This window comes from Cryptomeria japonica, chromosome 3 (genome assembly GCF_030272615.1).
Source record: "Cryptomeria japonica chromosome 3, Sugi_1.0, whole genome shotgun sequence".
Classification (NCBI taxonomy): domain Eukaryota; kingdom Viridiplantae; phylum Streptophyta; class Pinopsida; order Cupressales; family Cupressaceae; genus Cryptomeria; species Cryptomeria japonica.
In genome coordinates this window covers 686,625,990-686,645,030 of record NC_081407.1, presented here as the reverse complement: position 1 = coordinate 686,645,030, position 19,041 = coordinate 686,625,990, and the positions used below count along the sequence as shown (strand labels likewise).

The 19,041-nt window shown below is 36.9% G+C and overlaps 1 protein-coding gene across 4 annotated transcripts in view; it reads right to left on the bottom strand.

The window, feature by feature from the left end:
- LOC131051110 (protein MALE DISCOVERER 1) overlaps positions 1 to 19,041 on the bottom strand; it is a 131,310-nt gene that overhangs the window by 89,923 nt on the left and 22,346 nt on the right. For all 4 annotated transcript variants that reach the window (XM_059218522.1, XM_057985481.2, XM_059218524.1 and 1 more), the window contains exon 3: positions 7,754 to 7,941. In XM_059218522.1, coding sequence (XP_059074505.1) covers positions 7,754 to 7,941 — 188 coding nt within the window. The remainder of the gene's footprint in view (positions 1 to 7,753; positions 7,942 to 19,041) is intronic.

The following is a 19,041-nucleotide window of genomic DNA, read 5'->3' as shown; positions in this document are numbered from 1 at the left end:
AGGAAATATCATGCCCAATTAATATGATAAATGTAAAGAGATCTTCAGTGGCTACTATCTTATTTAATCATTCAGTCAATACTCATAAAGCAAGATTTGTATATCTAGGCACGATTCCTTGTTTTAACCATCCACCTCAGCTTTCTTGATTTGATTATCACCTTGTCCCACGAACCTTCAACAATTCCATCGCCCAGCTTGATATGATAATAGTCCGTTTATTTGTCAAAGGTCCATATAAATGTTTCTTTAATGTCGCAGTCCATGGAAATACAGTGAACTCCAGCTTTGAATAAAATATTAAGCTTCACTTGATCAATATACCCCAGAATAACCGACTTCTTGATCACAATAATAATGTCTTTAATTTATCAGGATATCCTTATTTCTGAAAACTAAAATTTATTCTCCTAGAAAATACACCTTTATTCTCAAAAATAATATTATTTTATTTGCTCCATACTGAACTTATTTCTTCAGCAATTATAATATATTTATTCACAGCTGGAATAACTTTCTTCTCCACTATGATAACTTATAACTTAATTTTCCAGCAATTAAACTTTATTCTGAAAATTGAATAAATACCTCTGAAGAAATTTTTCTTTTCAGTATCGCAAATTTCAGAGATGAGGCCCAAGTGTGAATGTTGAAGTGAATCCACTCATGGATGGAGTTAGATTTCCATCCAAATCATCCATCTCCCAAGGGTTTTCGTCTCAGGCTGAAGAATGAACCCAGTTTAATCTTTTGATAAACAAGCTTTCATAAACATCCAAAATGCTCAATCCATCTCCAAAACCTCCTTTTTATAATAATAAAATGATTCTTCTAGAATTTACTTTTTGCAACCAATTTAGGAACCTTCTAGAAAAATCATTTAATATTTTGATCATCAAGTCATTTTATTTATATTTTCTTTTTGGTCCAAAAATCACTTTATTTTAAAGAATAATTAATTAATTATTAGTTGCCGAAAAAAAATTTTAGACAACATAATAATTTAATTAATTAATTAATTATTTTCTTAAGCCTGTTAAAAATGGGACATTGCATGCATCTTCTCTATGGAAATATGTTACAATGCTCGAACAACTTTCAAGAGATGGAGCTTTTATTAGGAATTATAATAAGTGTGGGTTCCAATTTAAGAGCTCATATAGTCAAGCGAAAGCTCACTTATGTACTATGAGTAGGTGTGGAATTAGAATATGTGGAGGGTGAAACAAGAAGGGGTTGCCAAAAGAAAAAATTATGGCACTCAATAGAGAAGAAGAAGTTGATGGTGAGGGTGAGAGTGAGAGAGAAAAATTGAAATCTCATCCTTAAGCAAAAAAATATCATTAAAGCCACCAAATTCTCCTTCTATAATGCTCCCCCAACATCCCTTCTTGGAGATGTCCTCTATCCAAGAAAAGGGGCCCATTGGTTAATGGGTAAGGCATTTCAGAATAAGGCAGGAGACATTGTAGATGAAGAAAATTGCATGTTGCATTTATGCCTTCCTTTCAACTTGGTGAGATCAACATATTGGAAATGTACCCTTTAGTTACACAAGTCTATGAAAAGGTGTGCACTACCATATTGGAAAAAAAATTGTCGAGGCATCAATCAAACCAATCACTTCTGAATTCATAAGCAACAACCTACTGGAAGCACCAACTCCCACAACTAAGCACCAACTCAGCAAGAGACACCAATCTCTTATTTGATAGGCACCAACCTATGAATTCTTCAATGGATGATATTGTTCTCCCTTCCTCACAAATCTGATTACAACTTCCAATCTTGACTGATGAATATCTTTCTTTCACAAATCTGATCCAAGCTTCTTCACAGATCTGATCACAATTCTTCATATATTCTGATATAAATCTGAATTACATTTCATATCTGCAAGATCTTTTCTGATATAAATTATCCCTCCTATATCTGCAAGATCTTTTGCATTTACATATCTTCTACATTAACATCCTTCTTTAAATCTGTATGAACTTCTTGTCTTATAAGTCGATCTAATACAGCATTATTCCTCATGCGGCATCTACTTATTCTTTTCTTTTATTGGAGTATACTTTCAACTCTTTGTATACTTCATACTTTCACTTCTTGCACACCTCAAACCTAAGTCACAAGGTTCGAATTCGAATTTGAATTCGACAGCCATGAAATTCGGATGAAATTTGACAAGGGAAAAATTTGAAAAAAAAATCGGATAAAATTTGCCTTCTATAATTTTGTTTATTTTTAAATATATTTATACTTCTAATAAATTATCAGAATAGCGACCCTTGTTGGAGAAAATCGGAGGGCGACCCAGCAGTTGCAGACACCCATGACCCAATAGATACAAAGCATATACAAAGAATACCCACGACCAGCTGAGTTGTGTTTAGAGGCGGATATCAGTGCGTTATAGAGGAAATTCGATTCAATTCGATTTTTTTTATAGAAGTTTGAAATTCGATTAAATTCGATTTTTTTAATAGAAGTTTGAAATTCGATTAAATTCGAACCTCATCCATGAAAATCGTCGTATCCTTGTGACTTAGCCTCAAACAATGATTTGAATCTCATTTTATATCCTTGATATAACCTTTCATAGAAAGGTTGCGACTTTACAACGTGACCCTTTCTTAGTACTTCTAATTAATATTTGTTATATATCTCAACTCAACTCACATATATCTATTTATTTTTCTTCACTCCTCTCACTCACACATTTCTTTATTGTATATATATATAAATGTATATGATATTCTTTTTGCACGCTTTTCCTTAATGTTCATTCTTCACATTATTTTCTTACTACACACCCTCTTTTCTTTCACATTTGTTTTTTTTATAAAAGTCTTCTTACAAGGATCGTGTCTCTTCAACAGCCACCGATCGTATTTATGCATAACTATCGATTATGACTTAGTTAAGATCTTGTTTAATTATCGATAGGTATTATCTTTAGTTATCTTTGTTTATCAAAGATTACGTTGGACCACCAATTACTTTTGTTTTGAACTCCCTCAACATTAAAGTTGATATAATTTTAACAAAGAAAAAGATATGACTATCGGTCATATTGTTTCTGACTGAAAGCATCATATTTACTGTTTTGACAATCCTTGAACTTTTAACATCTCTTTAGAATAGTCAAAGTGCTTCATTTATTCTTTAGCCACGTATATTTTAACAACACATGAAATGAAACACCACCTTTCACTAATCGCAGATCTTCACTTTAATATTAATCACTTCCTTTACTAACTTTATTACTACAGGCAAAGTGCACTACTTGAAAAAATAATTTCTTTAATGTCTCTTCAATAATCGTAGCATGTCTTCATACTTTCCATTAGCGGCTTGCACATACCCAAACACTTATATCGCTGCTCATGAAGTCGCCAAAAAGAAATTTACCCAGTCTTCGTATTGCTCAACGAAAACATCAACGTCTCTTAATAAAGTCTTTCATCAAATCTGCATATAAATCGTTTGGTTTCCTAAAAGATCGGGCTATGCAATATTACACCATTTTTGTTTGCTTTGACTGCCATTAAAGTCCACTGTCATGAGGATCTTAACGCTAATATTGTTGTCTTCATTAATCACTGAATGTCTTTAAGACATGAAGTCGACTGTTTTAAGAGAATCCACCAAAACTTGTTGTTGGTTCTTGTCTTATTGTATGCACTACCTTGTATATCAAAGTTGGCCTGCATATATTATATATATTCTTCATTGTTTAAAGTCACTGTTCTGATCAGTAATCTGCTTGCTGCCATTTAATGGTATTAACATTACCATTCATTATCGGACTTGCTCTATTCATAATGCTGGTCGCTACCTTTATTTGGCTTTAATAAGTCACTGACTTGTCCTTTAAACCACTGCATACAAATACATGGATCATTGTATACAAATGTTATTTGATATTCTGGATCGCTGCATACATTAAAATCGGTTGTCTTTGTCATTATGTATTCATTTTCTAAAACTCCTTGTAATTGCTTCATTGCTGCACATAATGTATTCTTCAAGAATTCATCTCCAAGGTATAATCAAGAGTGTGAGTCATAATACTTGCCACAATTTATCTCTAAACATTTCTGACATCAATCCTCAAGACATTAATGACAATCTATCAATTCTAACAATCTTGTTCATATGCTTGACATCAATGACAATATTTCCAACACAAAATCACATTGAGTCCATAGAAATGGTGGGTCCCGATAACATTTTCCAAGTCATTCCAAAGAATACTAAAAATTGTATGGCAATAAAAGATTTGGTTGAAGAAAGGCACAGGTACTTTTTTGGACACCATGTAGCGTACACTCCCTTAACTTGCTGATGCAAACAATTAGCACTTGGTAAATAAAAAATATATACACTAAGTGAGACAAGATCCAAATGTTTGTGACAAACCAGCATATGTCAAAAGACATTTTCAAGGATTTCTCAAATTTGGAATTAAGGTAAATTTAATTTATGCCATATTTACTTACATTTTAATGTATTATTAATTTATTAACTTATTTTATACACAATATTAGATTGTTGAGACCTGATTCGCATTACACACAATCATTTTGAAATGAGTAGTGAAGATGCAGAGGCATTGGGCACCTTGGTCATTAGCCACCATTGGAGTATTTGGAAGCAATCAAATTCAAAGAGGGCCCGAAAGGTCAAGTCATTGATCTTAGATGACGATTGGTGGGCTTGTGTGGACTATGTCTTAAGTTTCACCAAGATTATTGTGATTATGATCAAATTTGCTGATATAAATCGGCCAAATTTGGGGCAAATCTATGATGGAATCAACTCCATGATAGAAAAATAATAATCATAACAGCACAAAAGGATAATGACCCCAAAGGAACATTTTTCCAAAGTGTGAAAAAAAGCATTCATCACCATTGTAACAAGATGAACACACCCTTGCATCTCCTTGCATATGCATTATCCCTAAAATATTATAGCACAAAGATAATGTCTTTGCTAAGAAGAACTACACCATATGGAGATAGTGAAGTTGCTAATGAGTACAAGTTGGCATTCCAAAGAATCCTCTCAAATCCAAAAGTGGTGGATAATGTTAGGAAAGAGTTTGGCAAGTTCATCTTAGCATTGAGATCATAGTATTTAGGTTCTTCAAGAACAACACAAGAAAGATGCATGTACATGGTGATACCTCCACAAACAAGATTATTTGTTCCTCTAGTGACTAGTCTCTTGCAATCAAAATTCTACCACAAGTATGTTATTTTTACTACTTTCAGATTAATATAAACTCAGAAATCAGAATTTAGTTTGATTAGCTGAAAGATTTAGAGATATCTAGATTTAGGCATGACATAGAAATGAACAATGAAATAAGAACAACACACGATTACCCTGGGAAAACCTCCTAGGAGGAAAAACCCAACCAGAAAAGATCCTCAGATCTGATTATGGATTATAGTCATATAAAGATTACAACACTTATCTCAAGCACTTGAAGATGTTTGCACTTAGGGCTGATAATGTCTTCCACAAGACTGCACTTTAACAAGCATCCCTTTACCACTTCCAACAGCAATCAGGTCCAAGCCCTAGGTCTGCATATGATGTCTGCACTTTGTTGGACTGCAACCTTAGCCCTCAGTTCGCTCTCCTCATGGATGAATTTTGCACCCTTTAATGGCAGATGTAATTCACTGGCATAGCAGATGTGATTCGCTGTGATATTGCTCCTTCAAATTCGCATTAGGCAGATGTAGATATTTCGCATGATGATGTATTGACTGTGTGTTTGATTGAGGTGAAAGTATCTTTACTTATATGATGTAATATCCATTTATGTCGGCTTGACCTTTAATTTATTGTTTTTCCTTTAACCAAAATGCATTAGATAGGGTTGGCCCTATTATGTTTAGCACGCTACCTTGTATGTGGTGTGGGGTTTCATTATGTAGCGTGGAGTGAAGTGAGGTATAGGGGCCCTACACGTTGGAGAAAGGGTCTGGCCCCCTTGGGCAGATTCCAATGTTGCCCAAGGCAATTGGAATCCGCCATTCCCTAATTATAATCAACAAAGTAAACATGTTTTTATTTTTTTACATTCTTACTGCTCACCATCCCTTTGCATTTTTTTTTAAGTTGTATTGATTTTCTAACCAATTTCAACAAATCGAAAAAAAATTCTTCAGCTGAATGGAATTGGTGTACATACTCCTTTATCCACTCCAACTTGCATCTCCTATCACATAAGAAAGTTGACTATAAGGAAGAGGCAACAAAGTATTGAGATATAACCCCCAAGTGTACGAACTTGGATGTGTTGCCACGGTCAATGTAGATGATGCCGAGGCTCTTACACATGATGCACCTAGTGGCAGTGGCACTCCATTTGCTTGTGGTTCAAAATTTCAAAAGATGTTGAACTAAGAAATTATTTCAATCTAGATGCTTTCAAAGAAGATTGAAGACCAAGATACAAATATTTTATTGTATTATATTCAATATTTGTAATTATAATGAATTTTGTTTGAATCTTGAGTGCTGGAAATATATGATATATGACATAATATTGAAAATTTGAACTATCAATTGACAATTAATATTATCTAAAGCACTATCATTGATCAATGGTGATCAAACTATCAAAGATTTTAAATGTCATTATTATTAATTTATTTTATTATATGATATATCAAATGAATTTTCAATTCTGTATATTTATTTTTTAAGTTTTTGGATATATATTATAAAACTGTACCTAGCCATACCATACCCAAGAAAAATAATTGCCTTGACAGCATACCAAAACCTTATACCCATAATCACCCCATACCAAATCTTGCAACTTACATTTTTGGTGATGCAGTTTTGGAAGGAGAGATATTTTCTGAAATAGAGTGATCTGTCAATGTAATCATCTGTAGCCTAGTGATTTGGAGATACATAAATGAGTCTCCAGAAACTAGTGGCCTTGATGGGAGAGACATCTTGAAATTTATCCGTATGCAGGGTTTTTTAATTCTTGTGTTTGAAACCCCCCCCCCCCAAGAATAGAGAATTTTTTCTTAATAATCAAATCTAGAGCTAGGGGAAACACTCACTCCTTAGAAAGCCTTAGTATCCATATTTTAAACCACTAACAGAATCTTTTAAGTGTTGCCAATATGTGTAAATATAGCAAAAGTATTATCTTTTATCCAATAATTGCAAAAATCTGAAATGGCACATATCCTTGTTTGATTCATCTGCCACATTTGTAAGTTCAAATATCCTATGTAGAAAATAAATAAATAGTAAATACTGAATATAATGTTGATTTTATCAACACTTTGTGCATATGTTTGGGAGCAAATTTTAGATGTCTGGTTGAGCAAAATTTTATTTCAAAATTTCAAACATGTTCAGAAAAATATGCTTTTCTACTCTCTATTGTTGATGTTATATGAGATCTGATTAGGTGATCCATGAAATCTATAAGGTCTAATTTAGAATTTGTTGGTATTTTTTGCTTATCTGGGTATACTCAACACAAACTATAAAAACAAAAGTAAGTGCTCCAACAGACCATAAACTATGCAAATTTGTATAAAATGTGACATGAATTATGTTAACTTAAAAATTCAAATTCTTGCTATTAACTTTATTTTTATAATTTCAGCCTTTCATTTGACCTGTTTTGTTCTTTCAGGTTCGTAGAAGGTTAATTCTTTGCCATGGTGTATTTTTCATAAGAAAACAACATAAATAATACCTGATACTGAAATTTTCTTTCTGTGTAAGGCAGATCCTGAACCATGTCTTTGAATCTTTTGACTGCAATCTCTGTGCCATCTAATAAGATACCTTTGTAAATGTAACAGGTAGAGCCCTCCCCTACAAGATTACTGAATCCTTCACAGAAAGCTTCTATTTCCGTGTAGGTGAAGGATTGTACTCTGCCTGTAAGCACAACCCCAAAAATATCAAATTAACATATCAAGGAAAACTATATTTAAGAATGACATTGTTAGTTTCCTGGTAGAACTTGGTAATGATATAACTTCAAAAACTGCAGAAAGTAAATGGCAAGAGAAACTAAAATGGGCATACATAGAATATCAGAGAATACAATTATACAAGTGATAGCCACCAAAACTGTTGATGCACTAAATGTGGAATAAATAGATTTATAATGATGTTAAGTGGATGAAAACTGCTCTTCAACCACACATATATAGACAACTATCAGTTGGCTAAAGTAGAGTTAGTGAGAAGTATATGTACATGAACGCTTCATTCATTCTTATCAAGAAGCAGTTCATGAATCTCATAAGTGCATTAACACCTCATTCACTCCAACTGAGATGCAGCTAAGCACATACAAGCTAGGATTCTCTAGTGCGTTGAGCCAATTATACAATGTGAAAGAAGAATTTGATAAACATATGTAACAAGAATATAGTAGCATTCCTCAACTCAGATTATGAAAAATGATATACTCCAAAAGAAGAAGATAAAAAAAGATACATGGAATAGAATCGCAGCTCTAGTAAAGTCATCTCCCAATCATGCCTTCTTGTATTATCTAAGAGCTCTTAATAGTGATGTAGTTGTCATGATACAATCAATGGGAGGAACCTCTCTACTAGATGCGTATGACATAGCCATAAGGGAAGAAAATTGTTTGATACAGGCTAAGAAGATAGCTCCAAGGCCGCCAATGCCTCTATTCCTAGAAGCTCCTACTCAACAGCCCACCATGGCTCCTATCCCCATGGCGTCCACAGGGCATCCATCCACATCCACTTCATCCTCAAACAAGCTCTACGAGGTCAAGACTCTATTGCAGAACTTTGGCAATGAGTTGGTGACACTAAAGAGGCAATAGGCTCAGCAACGTAGGCCTTATCAAGCACAAAATCAGAATTACCAGCAAAATAGGCAACCTTTTCAAGGGCAAAACCAATGGAGTCATGCCAGGCCCTTGAATAGTTTGAACCCTACAACTCCAACTAACTCAAAGGCAATAGTTCCAATGCAGAACGATCTCGCCCAAGAGCAAGATTGGTGTCAACCATGCAATCAGCCACATAATCAAGATGCATGCCAAAATGGAGAGTTTGTCCAAGCTCTAGTAGTGCAAAATAAGCCAACCACCTCCGGCCAGCGATATGGTCAAAATCAGCCAAGTGTTGGCAATCAGGCTCACATACAAGGAGATTCTACTTTTGTCAATCCGCAAGAGGCAAAATTTTGTGGTATAAACCATACAAATGGTGATACTACGCTACAATACACAAGGTCAAAGAGGATAGCAATGGAAGTTGCCTCACCTTCAACATCAACCCAAGCTCCAACACCCAAAGTAGCTATCCAGGATACAAGTTGAAATACCATTCAAGAGAGCAAGAGGAGGCCCAGGACACCCCAAGAACAAAGATAGACCCTATAGCTTCAAAGGCGCTTTCAAAATCAGTCGGTGTTCCTTTCAAAATAGTTGACCAAATGAAGAAAGCCAATCTCAATGTCACTACGTGGGAGACCCTTTCCATTCCATCTCAAAGGGATTTGCTTAAGAAGGCATTGAAGGACATCAACCAATCAAGTGATGAGGCAGCAGTCAGCAAGAAGGCAGTCTCCACCAGTTTGGTACAACCGAAGGAGGAAGAAGATTCAAGCACGATCAGTAAGCCTCCCCCTTCTATCTCTCTTTAACCATAGCGAATTAAATTAGTTCACAATTGCATGATAGATTCGGGAGCTAGCAGCTCAATCATGCCTAAGAAGGTATTTGACCTCCTTGGTATAGAATATGAACATGTGACTAAGGGGGTTGTCCAATTGGATGGCACTTCTATTAAGATAGTAGGGGTTGTTAAAAATTTGAAGTTAACTTTGCACGCATGCCATGGTTGCACTGTCTTACAAGACATATCAGTCATTGACCTCCCTACCTTCTTTGCAACAGTTGGTGCTCAATTTGACATACCAACGCATGTTGCAAGCAGGAAGGAACAACACATCAGGCTTGTTGTAAGGCCTGCTATCAATCAAGCAAATTGCCAAGTATTCAAAAGTGATCAGCAAATTGCCAATTTCTTGCAAAATGAAGCAGAATTTTCTGCTAAAAATCAATCTATGTTGCAAGACCAATATGGAGATCAGATCATGCAACTCAACTCCAACTAGTTGCCTAAAGGTCTAGTTACCTTGGAAGGCATTTTCAACTCGGATGATCAACTAAAAAAGAAGATGAACTTGGCTGCAAAGAAGGGTGATTATAAGCTAATTGTTGTTGCCAAGGATAGGTCACTAGATTTGGGAAAGGTATGTTCCTCAACCGAACAAGAAGCCTTTGTTAAGCTTTGTCAAAGATATGATGACATAGTTGCTTGGAATTATGAAGATTTGAAGGGTTTTGACCCTAGCCTAGCCCAGCATACTATAGAACTAAACACAGATGCAAAACCAATTAGACAAGAGCAAAGGTCAATAAACCCCAAAATTGAGCCACTAATGAGGAAGGAGTTAACCAAACACATAGAAGCCAATATCATCTTCCCTATCAAACACTCCTCTTGGGTGCCTAACCTTGTCCCTGTAAGGAAAAAGAATGGGGAAATCAAACTATGTGTAGACTTTAGGGACCTCAATAGAGCCTCCCTTAAGGATCATTATCCCCTTCCCTCCATGGAGCAAATTCTACAAAAGGTTAGTGGCTCAGAAAGATTTTCATTCTTGGATGGGTATTCAGGCTACAATCAGATTTTAGTCTGTAATGTCCCCATTTTAGCAGACATGGTTTTTTGGTGATTAGCCTATCATTCTGACCCTCTTAGGCTAATGAGTATGGATAGAGGGTCTCCCGAGGCTTGTATCAGCTCCAGAGTTCAGTGTGTTTCGATCTGGCTTTCATTTGGTATCATTTGGACTTCATTTGCTATACTTACTATTTATAGTAAGTTTGAGATGTTAGAGATGGACCCCTTCTATATTTAGTAAAGGGGTATGGTCATATGCAGCTTCATCATGTCAGCTCCCAGCTCAGACGGCGTTTAAAAATGTTGAGTATTAATGGACATATTAATGTTTATTTAGTTTAAATAAACATTAATGTTTTGAGCTTATATTATTAAGTTATAATATAATTTTATATTATAACTTAAGTAAGGGTCCAAGTATCATTAAGGGGGACCATTTAATTAATTAATTGTGGCTCTTTTACCAAGGTGAAATATTAAATGACAAAGTGAAAATATTATATCATTAAATGTCATTTAATATCATTAATTGATTTAATGCCTTATTGGAGAAAATCGAACCTTCATGGGAAATATATATAAGGCTTTTGAAAAGAAGAGAAGAGGGATTGATTATGTGATTGGAGTTTTTGATTGAAGTTTTTCTGGAGCATTGAAGTGTAGAATACCAAGGGTTTCTGCAGGATTCAAGGCTTGTCGGTATTGGAGAGTGTGGCTTCTTCATTGTAACAGCATATAGAAGGTGTGCAATATCATCTGATTATGCTTGTGAGAATTGGCTTCATTCAGAAGTCAATATTGAGCTGATTGGAGGGTTTATTTCAGAGTTTGTTTGCAGATTGAAAGAGACTACAATGCGCTACAGTGCGCATGAACAGTGCGCTACAGTGCCGTGAACAGTGCGCTACAGTGTCGTGAACAGTGCGCTACAGTAGTTTGAGTTCTATAGAAGGGGATTTAGAAAGGTTGAACAGCTATATATATTTGACAAGGGATTTGCATATGAGGAGAATCAAACCAATATATCAAAGCAGCCATTGAAATACCAGGTTTCCTATCTATGGTCATTGTATTAGAAAATCATTACTTCATTGCATCATTTTCTATTATGATTATATCATGAAATACTTGGAGGTTGCATATGTTTAATGGAGATATAATTTGCATATTCCACATTCATGGTAACATTCAACATTGATCAGCCACTTAGCTTTCATGCCAATTGTTTGCTTAAATGCCTAATGGCTGTAGGTATACATTGGGATGCATGACAAGTGTTTGTCTTAATGTCAACTAGCTGTACTAGTTAATTTCAGTCATTACATATGTGTGGAAAGGTCTAAAACAACTAGTATATCATTTCTATAACAACTTTGCATTGTTAGAAGCTTTCCATAACTTCATTTGCAGCCTACAAACCTAAAGAAGACAAATAAAGAATTCACTACAGCGGCTTCAAACATTGTATGCCAAATGTTTGACAATATTCCTTGGGGTTCAAACAAGTGAAACAGGGTCAGATTAGCCAAGGGATATTACAGTGGTATCAGAGCGGTTTCCTGCCAACCTGTTGGGTAGATTGATTCAGCTAGTTAATCATGGTTACTTCAAGTACCCAGAATCAGTTGGACCAGAATAGGAAGCAAGTATATTCCTCATTGGAAAAGTTAAAACAAAACCAGAAGAAGTTGGATGAATTGATTTCACACCCTGCAAAACTTGATAGAATTGCTCGGTATATGACATCAATTTTTAAGGATAAAAGGGTGAAACTTGAAGAGAATGTGGTGATTATTGGCACTCAAGAAGTTGTTAACAGTCATGATAACAAGTCTGATTTTCATGACAGCAGCCTTGCACTTGAGCGTAATGATGATTTGAAAGTCGTGGAAAGTTCAGAAAGTGTTGTGGGAGTGACCTTGAGTATTGGCACTCGTGATACAAGTGTCAAGAATGAGGATTGCATGGGAATTTTGGCTCATAAGAGTTCTGATCTACATGACAGCAGTGATGAAATTTTGCATCAGCATGAGAGAGCAGTGACTACACATGTGCAAGATGCTTCTATTAAGTTGCCGCATAAAGGTACTCGAGATTTGGGTACTAATGGGGTAATGTGTGATGTGGATTCATGTCATTTAGAGTCTGATTTTTCAGATCAGACCTTAGAGAACAAGTTTGAAGATTCATGCTTTGGCATAGGATCCCAGAATCATGATTTGGATGGCCATGTAGTTGCATTGGAAGTGGAAGTGTGTGAAGATATTGTCATAACAACAACTTCTACCTTGCCAGTTGAGCCATCCTACGAGGTACATAGCAGCAGTACCTTAGATATTGATGTGTGCACAATTGATTGCACGCATGATGTTGTTGATCACGAGGTGAGTGATGTTGATTCAGTTTCATACCATAGTGCAGATTTGGGTGGAAAGAATGAGTCACAGGGGTATCATCATCTGGCTGGGCAGTTGAAGGTTAATGATGATATGATTGCTACAACTTTGGAGCATTTTGATGTCGCTCGACAAATGTTGGCGACCTTTGGTTGGAGTACTCCTGAGACATATGAGCACGGTGATAGTAGCCTTTCCCTAGCAGAATTCCATGCACTCCGAGCAGCTATTGGGATAATGAAACAGAATTACTTGCAGTTACTTGCTAATAGGGATTATCTTCTCGAGTGGGATTGCACTTGCTACGATGCACTAAAGGGAAAGGAGGAGGAGGTTGTTGAGCTCACCCATGAGCTTGTGGTGACTATGGACTCATTGGAGAGCACTCAATCAGCCCTTCGTGAGTCACAGTCACAGGTTGAGGAACTTACCGTGGCGTTGAGTTTAGCACAGTCTTCACCATCTGTGGATACACTTGAGTTTCCTATAGCATCACTTGGTGATGAGTTTACACCCACGGGTTGTAGTGATGGGTATGTTGAGGATGTGGTTACATCCGTCACTGATGCAGGTACAGGTGACTTAGCTGGGATGAGTATTTGTGTTGAGAGTAGCAGAGAACCACTTGTTGCATCAGGTTCTCCCGAGGTTAGTGCTATGACAAATGATACAGGTCAGATTGTTGATAGCTCTTGTGTGGCAGTGGTGGACTCTCCAGAGAGTTGTGTGTTAGTTCGCGACATTACGCCATCCACTTCACATGGAACTCGCATAGTGTCATCTGGTTGGGAGTATGGCTCTCATGTAGATTTGTTTCCCTCCCCTGGAAGCAAATCTGTTACTTCATCCCATGCAGCTGATTTTGGACGCCAGCTTGTTGTTTCTCAGAGTCAGAGTGATCAGCTACAGGTCTTAGAGGATAAGGTTGACTCAGCCTTATATTGTTTTTACTGCACAGATTCATTTATTGAGTACCTTCTTGAGAGTCCTGAGTTTCGAGCGGGTCCGTTTGGAGCCACCAAGGACACTCTCATCCGAGGTTCTCTGACTACAATGCTTCCTAATAGAGATTTTGTGATTGGGTTTGCAGAGAGGGTTACCAGAGCCCCTACCCAATCAAGTGTTTGGGGTCAGAGATTGGAGCCATCTCATGATTCCAGTATTGTTAGAGATGAGCCCTTGACCGAGGTTGGAGCGTTTTATCGCAACTACATAGTGAGGAGTGCTCATCACTTTTCTTTTGATCCACACGTGGAGGACTTGATGATGCATCGATGTGGATTGGCTTCAGGATTATACCATCCATTGTGGGATGGAGAGTTACCATTTAAGGTAGATGGAACTAGCAGTTGCAAGTACCCGACTCAGTTGATTGTTGGTGGCTACTTGCTCGAGCAGTGTTCAGTTTCCCATCATGTTGATGTGTATCCGGAGGAGATTGTTACTCCTATGACACAGAGGCTATCTTTGGATACATGGCTTCAGAGAGACTATGGTGACAATGGGCATGATGGTTTAGTTGGATATCACATCCATGAGGGTTTAGCAGAGGTTGTGGAGAGATGTTGCGTAGCAGATGTTTCCAGGTACTCCTATCTTCACAGTACAGATGGATGTGTGTATAGATTGCATTGGGATCCAGGTGATGACAGAGTTGGTGTTGCAGTTTGGATAGGTCTCATGGGTTGGCTTCACCACATCTCGCATGGTGAAGTGGCGATCAGTGTTGAGCAACGAAAGTCTGAGGGAGGTTTACATGGCAGATTTCTACTCTGGATTTGGAATCCAGGTATACTATGTGGGACACTAGCGAGTATGTTGAGCGATCCTTTGTGTGCATCCGAGTTCTGCTTGGTGTTCCCTGGTAGGTTTCATTGCATGTACATGGTGTGCATCGTTGGTAGTTTCATTTCAGGTTCTCATGTACATGATTTGTCTCAGATGCATAGTTCAGTTGCGCATGTGTTAGATGATATGTTTGGCAGCTTATCTTGCACAGTTTTGGGAAGCAACCATTGTCAGTTTTTAGAGTTGCTTCCACTTGATGTTCATGTTCTTGTGACACCTATTGTTGAGGTTGATTTAGTTTGGCAGGTCTTGTTAGTTGTGCCCTTGGTGTGGGCATTACAGGAGTTGGTTGGTAATACCAGGGGCATTACACAGGTCTTCATTTGGGATCCAGGTGGAGGAGTTTCTTTGCAGTCGATATTGCTTGGGGACAAGCAATTTCAGGAGGGGCGGACTGTAATGTCCCCATTTTAGCAGACATGGTTTTTTGGTGATTAGCCTATCATTCTGACCCTCTTAGGCTAATGAGTATGGATAGAGGGTCTCCCGAGGCTTGTATCAGCTCCAGAGTTCAGTGTGTTTCGATCTGGCTTTCATTTGGTATCATTTGGACTTCATTTGCTATACTTACTATTTATAGTAAGTTTGAGATGTTAGAGATGGACCCCTTCTATATTTAGTAAAGGGGTATGGTCATATGCAGCTTCATCATGTCAGCTCCCAGCTCAGACGGCGTTTAAAAATGTTGAGTATTAATGGACATATTAATGTTTATTTAGTTTAAATAAACATTAATGTTTTGAGCTTATATTATTAAGTTATAATATAATTTTATATTATAACTTAAGTAAGGGTCCAAGTATCATTAAGGGGGACCATTTAATTAATTAATTGTGGCTCTTTTACCAAGGTGAAATATTAAATGACAAAGTGAAAATATTATATCATTAAATGTCATTTAATATCATTAATTGATTTAATGCCTTATTGGAGAAAATCGAACCTTCATGGGAAATATATATAAGGCTTTTGAAAAGAAGAGAAGAGGGATTGATTATGTGATTGGAGTTTTTGATTGAAGTTTTTCTGGAGCATTGAAGTGTAGAATACCAAGGGTTTCTGCAGGATTCAAGGCTTGTCGGCATTGGAGAGCGTGGCTTCTTCATTGTAACAGCATATAGAGGGTGTGCAATATCATCTGATTATGCTTGTGAGAATTGGCTTCATTCAGAAGTCAATATTGAGCTGATTGGAGGGTTTATTTCAGAGTTTGTTTGCAGATTGAAAGAGACTACAGTGCGCATGAACAGTGCGCTACAGTGTCGTGAACAGTGCGCGTGAACAGTGCCGTGAACAGTGCGCTACAGTGCCGTGAACAGTGCGCATGAACAGTGTCATGAACAGTGCGCTACAGTAGTTTGAGTTCTATAGAAGGGGATTTAGAAAGGTTGAACAGCTATATATATTTGACAAGGGATTTGCATATGAGGAGAATCAAACCAATATATCAAGGCAACCATTGAAATACCAGGTTTTCTATCTATGGTCATTGTATTAGAAAATCATTACTTCATTGCATCATTTTCTATTATGATTATATCATGAAATACTTGGAGGTTGCATATGTTTAATGGAGATATAATTTGCATATTCCACATTCATGGTAACATTCAACATTGATCAGCCACTTAGCTTTCATGCCAATTGTTTGCTTAAATGCCTAATGGCTGTAGGTATACATTGGGATGCATGACAAGTGTTTGTCTTAATGTCAACTAGCTGTACTAGTTAATTTCAGTCATTACATATGTGTGGAAAGGTCTAAAACAGCTAGTATATCATTTCTATAACAACTTTGCATTGTTAGAAGCTTTCCATAACTTCATTTGCAGCCTACAAACCTAAAGAAGACAAATAAAGAATTCACTACAGCGGCTTCAAACATTGTATGCCAAGTGTTTGACAATATTCCTTGGGGTTCAAACAAGTGAAACAGGGTCAGATTAGCCAAGGGATATTACATAGTCCAAGAGTCACACCAATACAAGACTGCATTTACTACTAAGTGGGGTACCTATGCTTATTGTAAGATGCATTTTGGGCTAACCAATGTAGGTGCCACGTTTCAAAGAGCAACGGACATGGCTTTCAAGGGTGTATCAGCAAAGCTTGTGCTTATATACCTTGATGATATAACCGTATATTCAAAGCATGTAGTTAATCATTTTGATCATCTTGAGCAGGTGTTCATGAAATGCGGGGAATATGGTGTCCTTGAACCCAAGCAAATTTGTATTTGCTACTAATCAAGAATGATTGTTAGGACACATTGTACCTAAAGAAGGCTTAGCCATTGATCTGGAGCGAGTGGAGGCTATTCTTTCCCTTCCAGTCCCTAGTCACAAGAAAGGATTACAGAGTTTCCATGGTAGGATCAATTTTGTGAGGAGGTTTATTCCCAACCTTGCCACCATGGTAAAACCCCTCACCTCCATGCTAAAGAAAAGTTTGGCTTTCAATTGGACCAAGGAAGGGAAGGCTAGATTTGAAGAAATCAAGCAAGCAATTGCTCAAGCCCCTACTCTTGTCAATCCAAACTATGAAAGCGATTTTATCCTCTATACCTTCGGAAGATAATCCAGCATCTCAGTTGTCCTAACACAACTGAACAATGATAATTTGGAGCAACCCATTGCCTTCTTCAGTGGGGGATTAAAGGATTATGAGCTTAGGTATAGCTATGTAGAGAAGAAGGTCCTCACTGTTGTAAGAGCATTGAAAATGTTTAGGCACATGTTGTCTAACAACAGGATCCAACTCTTAGTTCCACATGCAAGTGTCAAGGATTTCTTTCTAAACAAGGACATGAGTGAGAAGAGGGTTGGGTGGTGTTGGTGTACATTTTATCATATACCGAACATTAGAATAAAATACCCCAAGGATACTCTATCCTCTCCTGAAAAACCACCGCTTATGCTAAGATTGCAAGAAGATATGGCGATTCCAAGGTCTATATGTGCGAACAAGCGACTTTAGTGGGATAGCTTCTTGGGTAGTGTACGCTGAAAATGTCAAGGGGGACTTACATTGTCAACTTATGTCATTTAAGTTGTACTTAGGCAGATTTAACAATTTGTGTTCTATGTTTTTTTGGATTTTCTGGTTTAAGGCTTCAAAACAGGATAAAAGAGGATAGGGTTTAGGAATTCTAACTAATTCTTGGAATTCAAGAGACGGTGTAGACTAGGTGAAACTAATAACAATACTCTGTTTCACCACACTTGAGACAACTACGCAAAGTACGTGCAATCTTCTAGTATTGTGCTTATGATTTTCACACTTAGGAATAGTACCAACAATTGAACAATATTATTCCAAGTAGAAGTTAAACATCCACATCAAAAGCTCTGAATAACTTTACACATTGAATGGAAATCATCCATCCAAAGAAAGTATGAGCAAAATCTCACCAATCTATACTATCAAATCTATCATTCATCTAACAACTTCAAAGCAAATAACTTAAGCAAAATTAAACTAAGTGTTGAAGGGAATATGCAACCATTTAGCAATAAAAAGATTTCAAGACAATACTGATAATGAACTTTTATTACGCAAATAGCTCTAAGCAACAATTTCACAAATCTCCCCACATTGAAATGAAATGAGAGAATGAGTTTATATGGAGTTTCTAAAAACAAATGAATGGCCGAGATCGATCTAAGATCAACGGTAAAGATTAAGACAACCTAAACCTAATTAGGGTTTCCCAAAATAAAATCCAAGATTTATTACAAATGAGACAAGTGGCACGAGATGCTATCTTTTAGGATTGCACCCCTTTCTTCTGATATTCGATAAATCTGGACACAATTTGGTCAACTTCCTCCATTGTGACATGTGGCAACATGGTGATCCTGAATTCTAATCCTTCCAAGTCATCTGCACATAGAGCAAAAGTGATTTCCCAATCTAATTCTTGTTTCTGAGAAGCATCTCTGATGGACAGGAGGTTCGATGCCTTTGTCAAATTGCTCTTCAAGACTGGTCCTGTGATGGAAAAAAAGATGTCTTGTGTTCTAGCCTTCAGATTCTCCAACTGCATATCCCTTTCT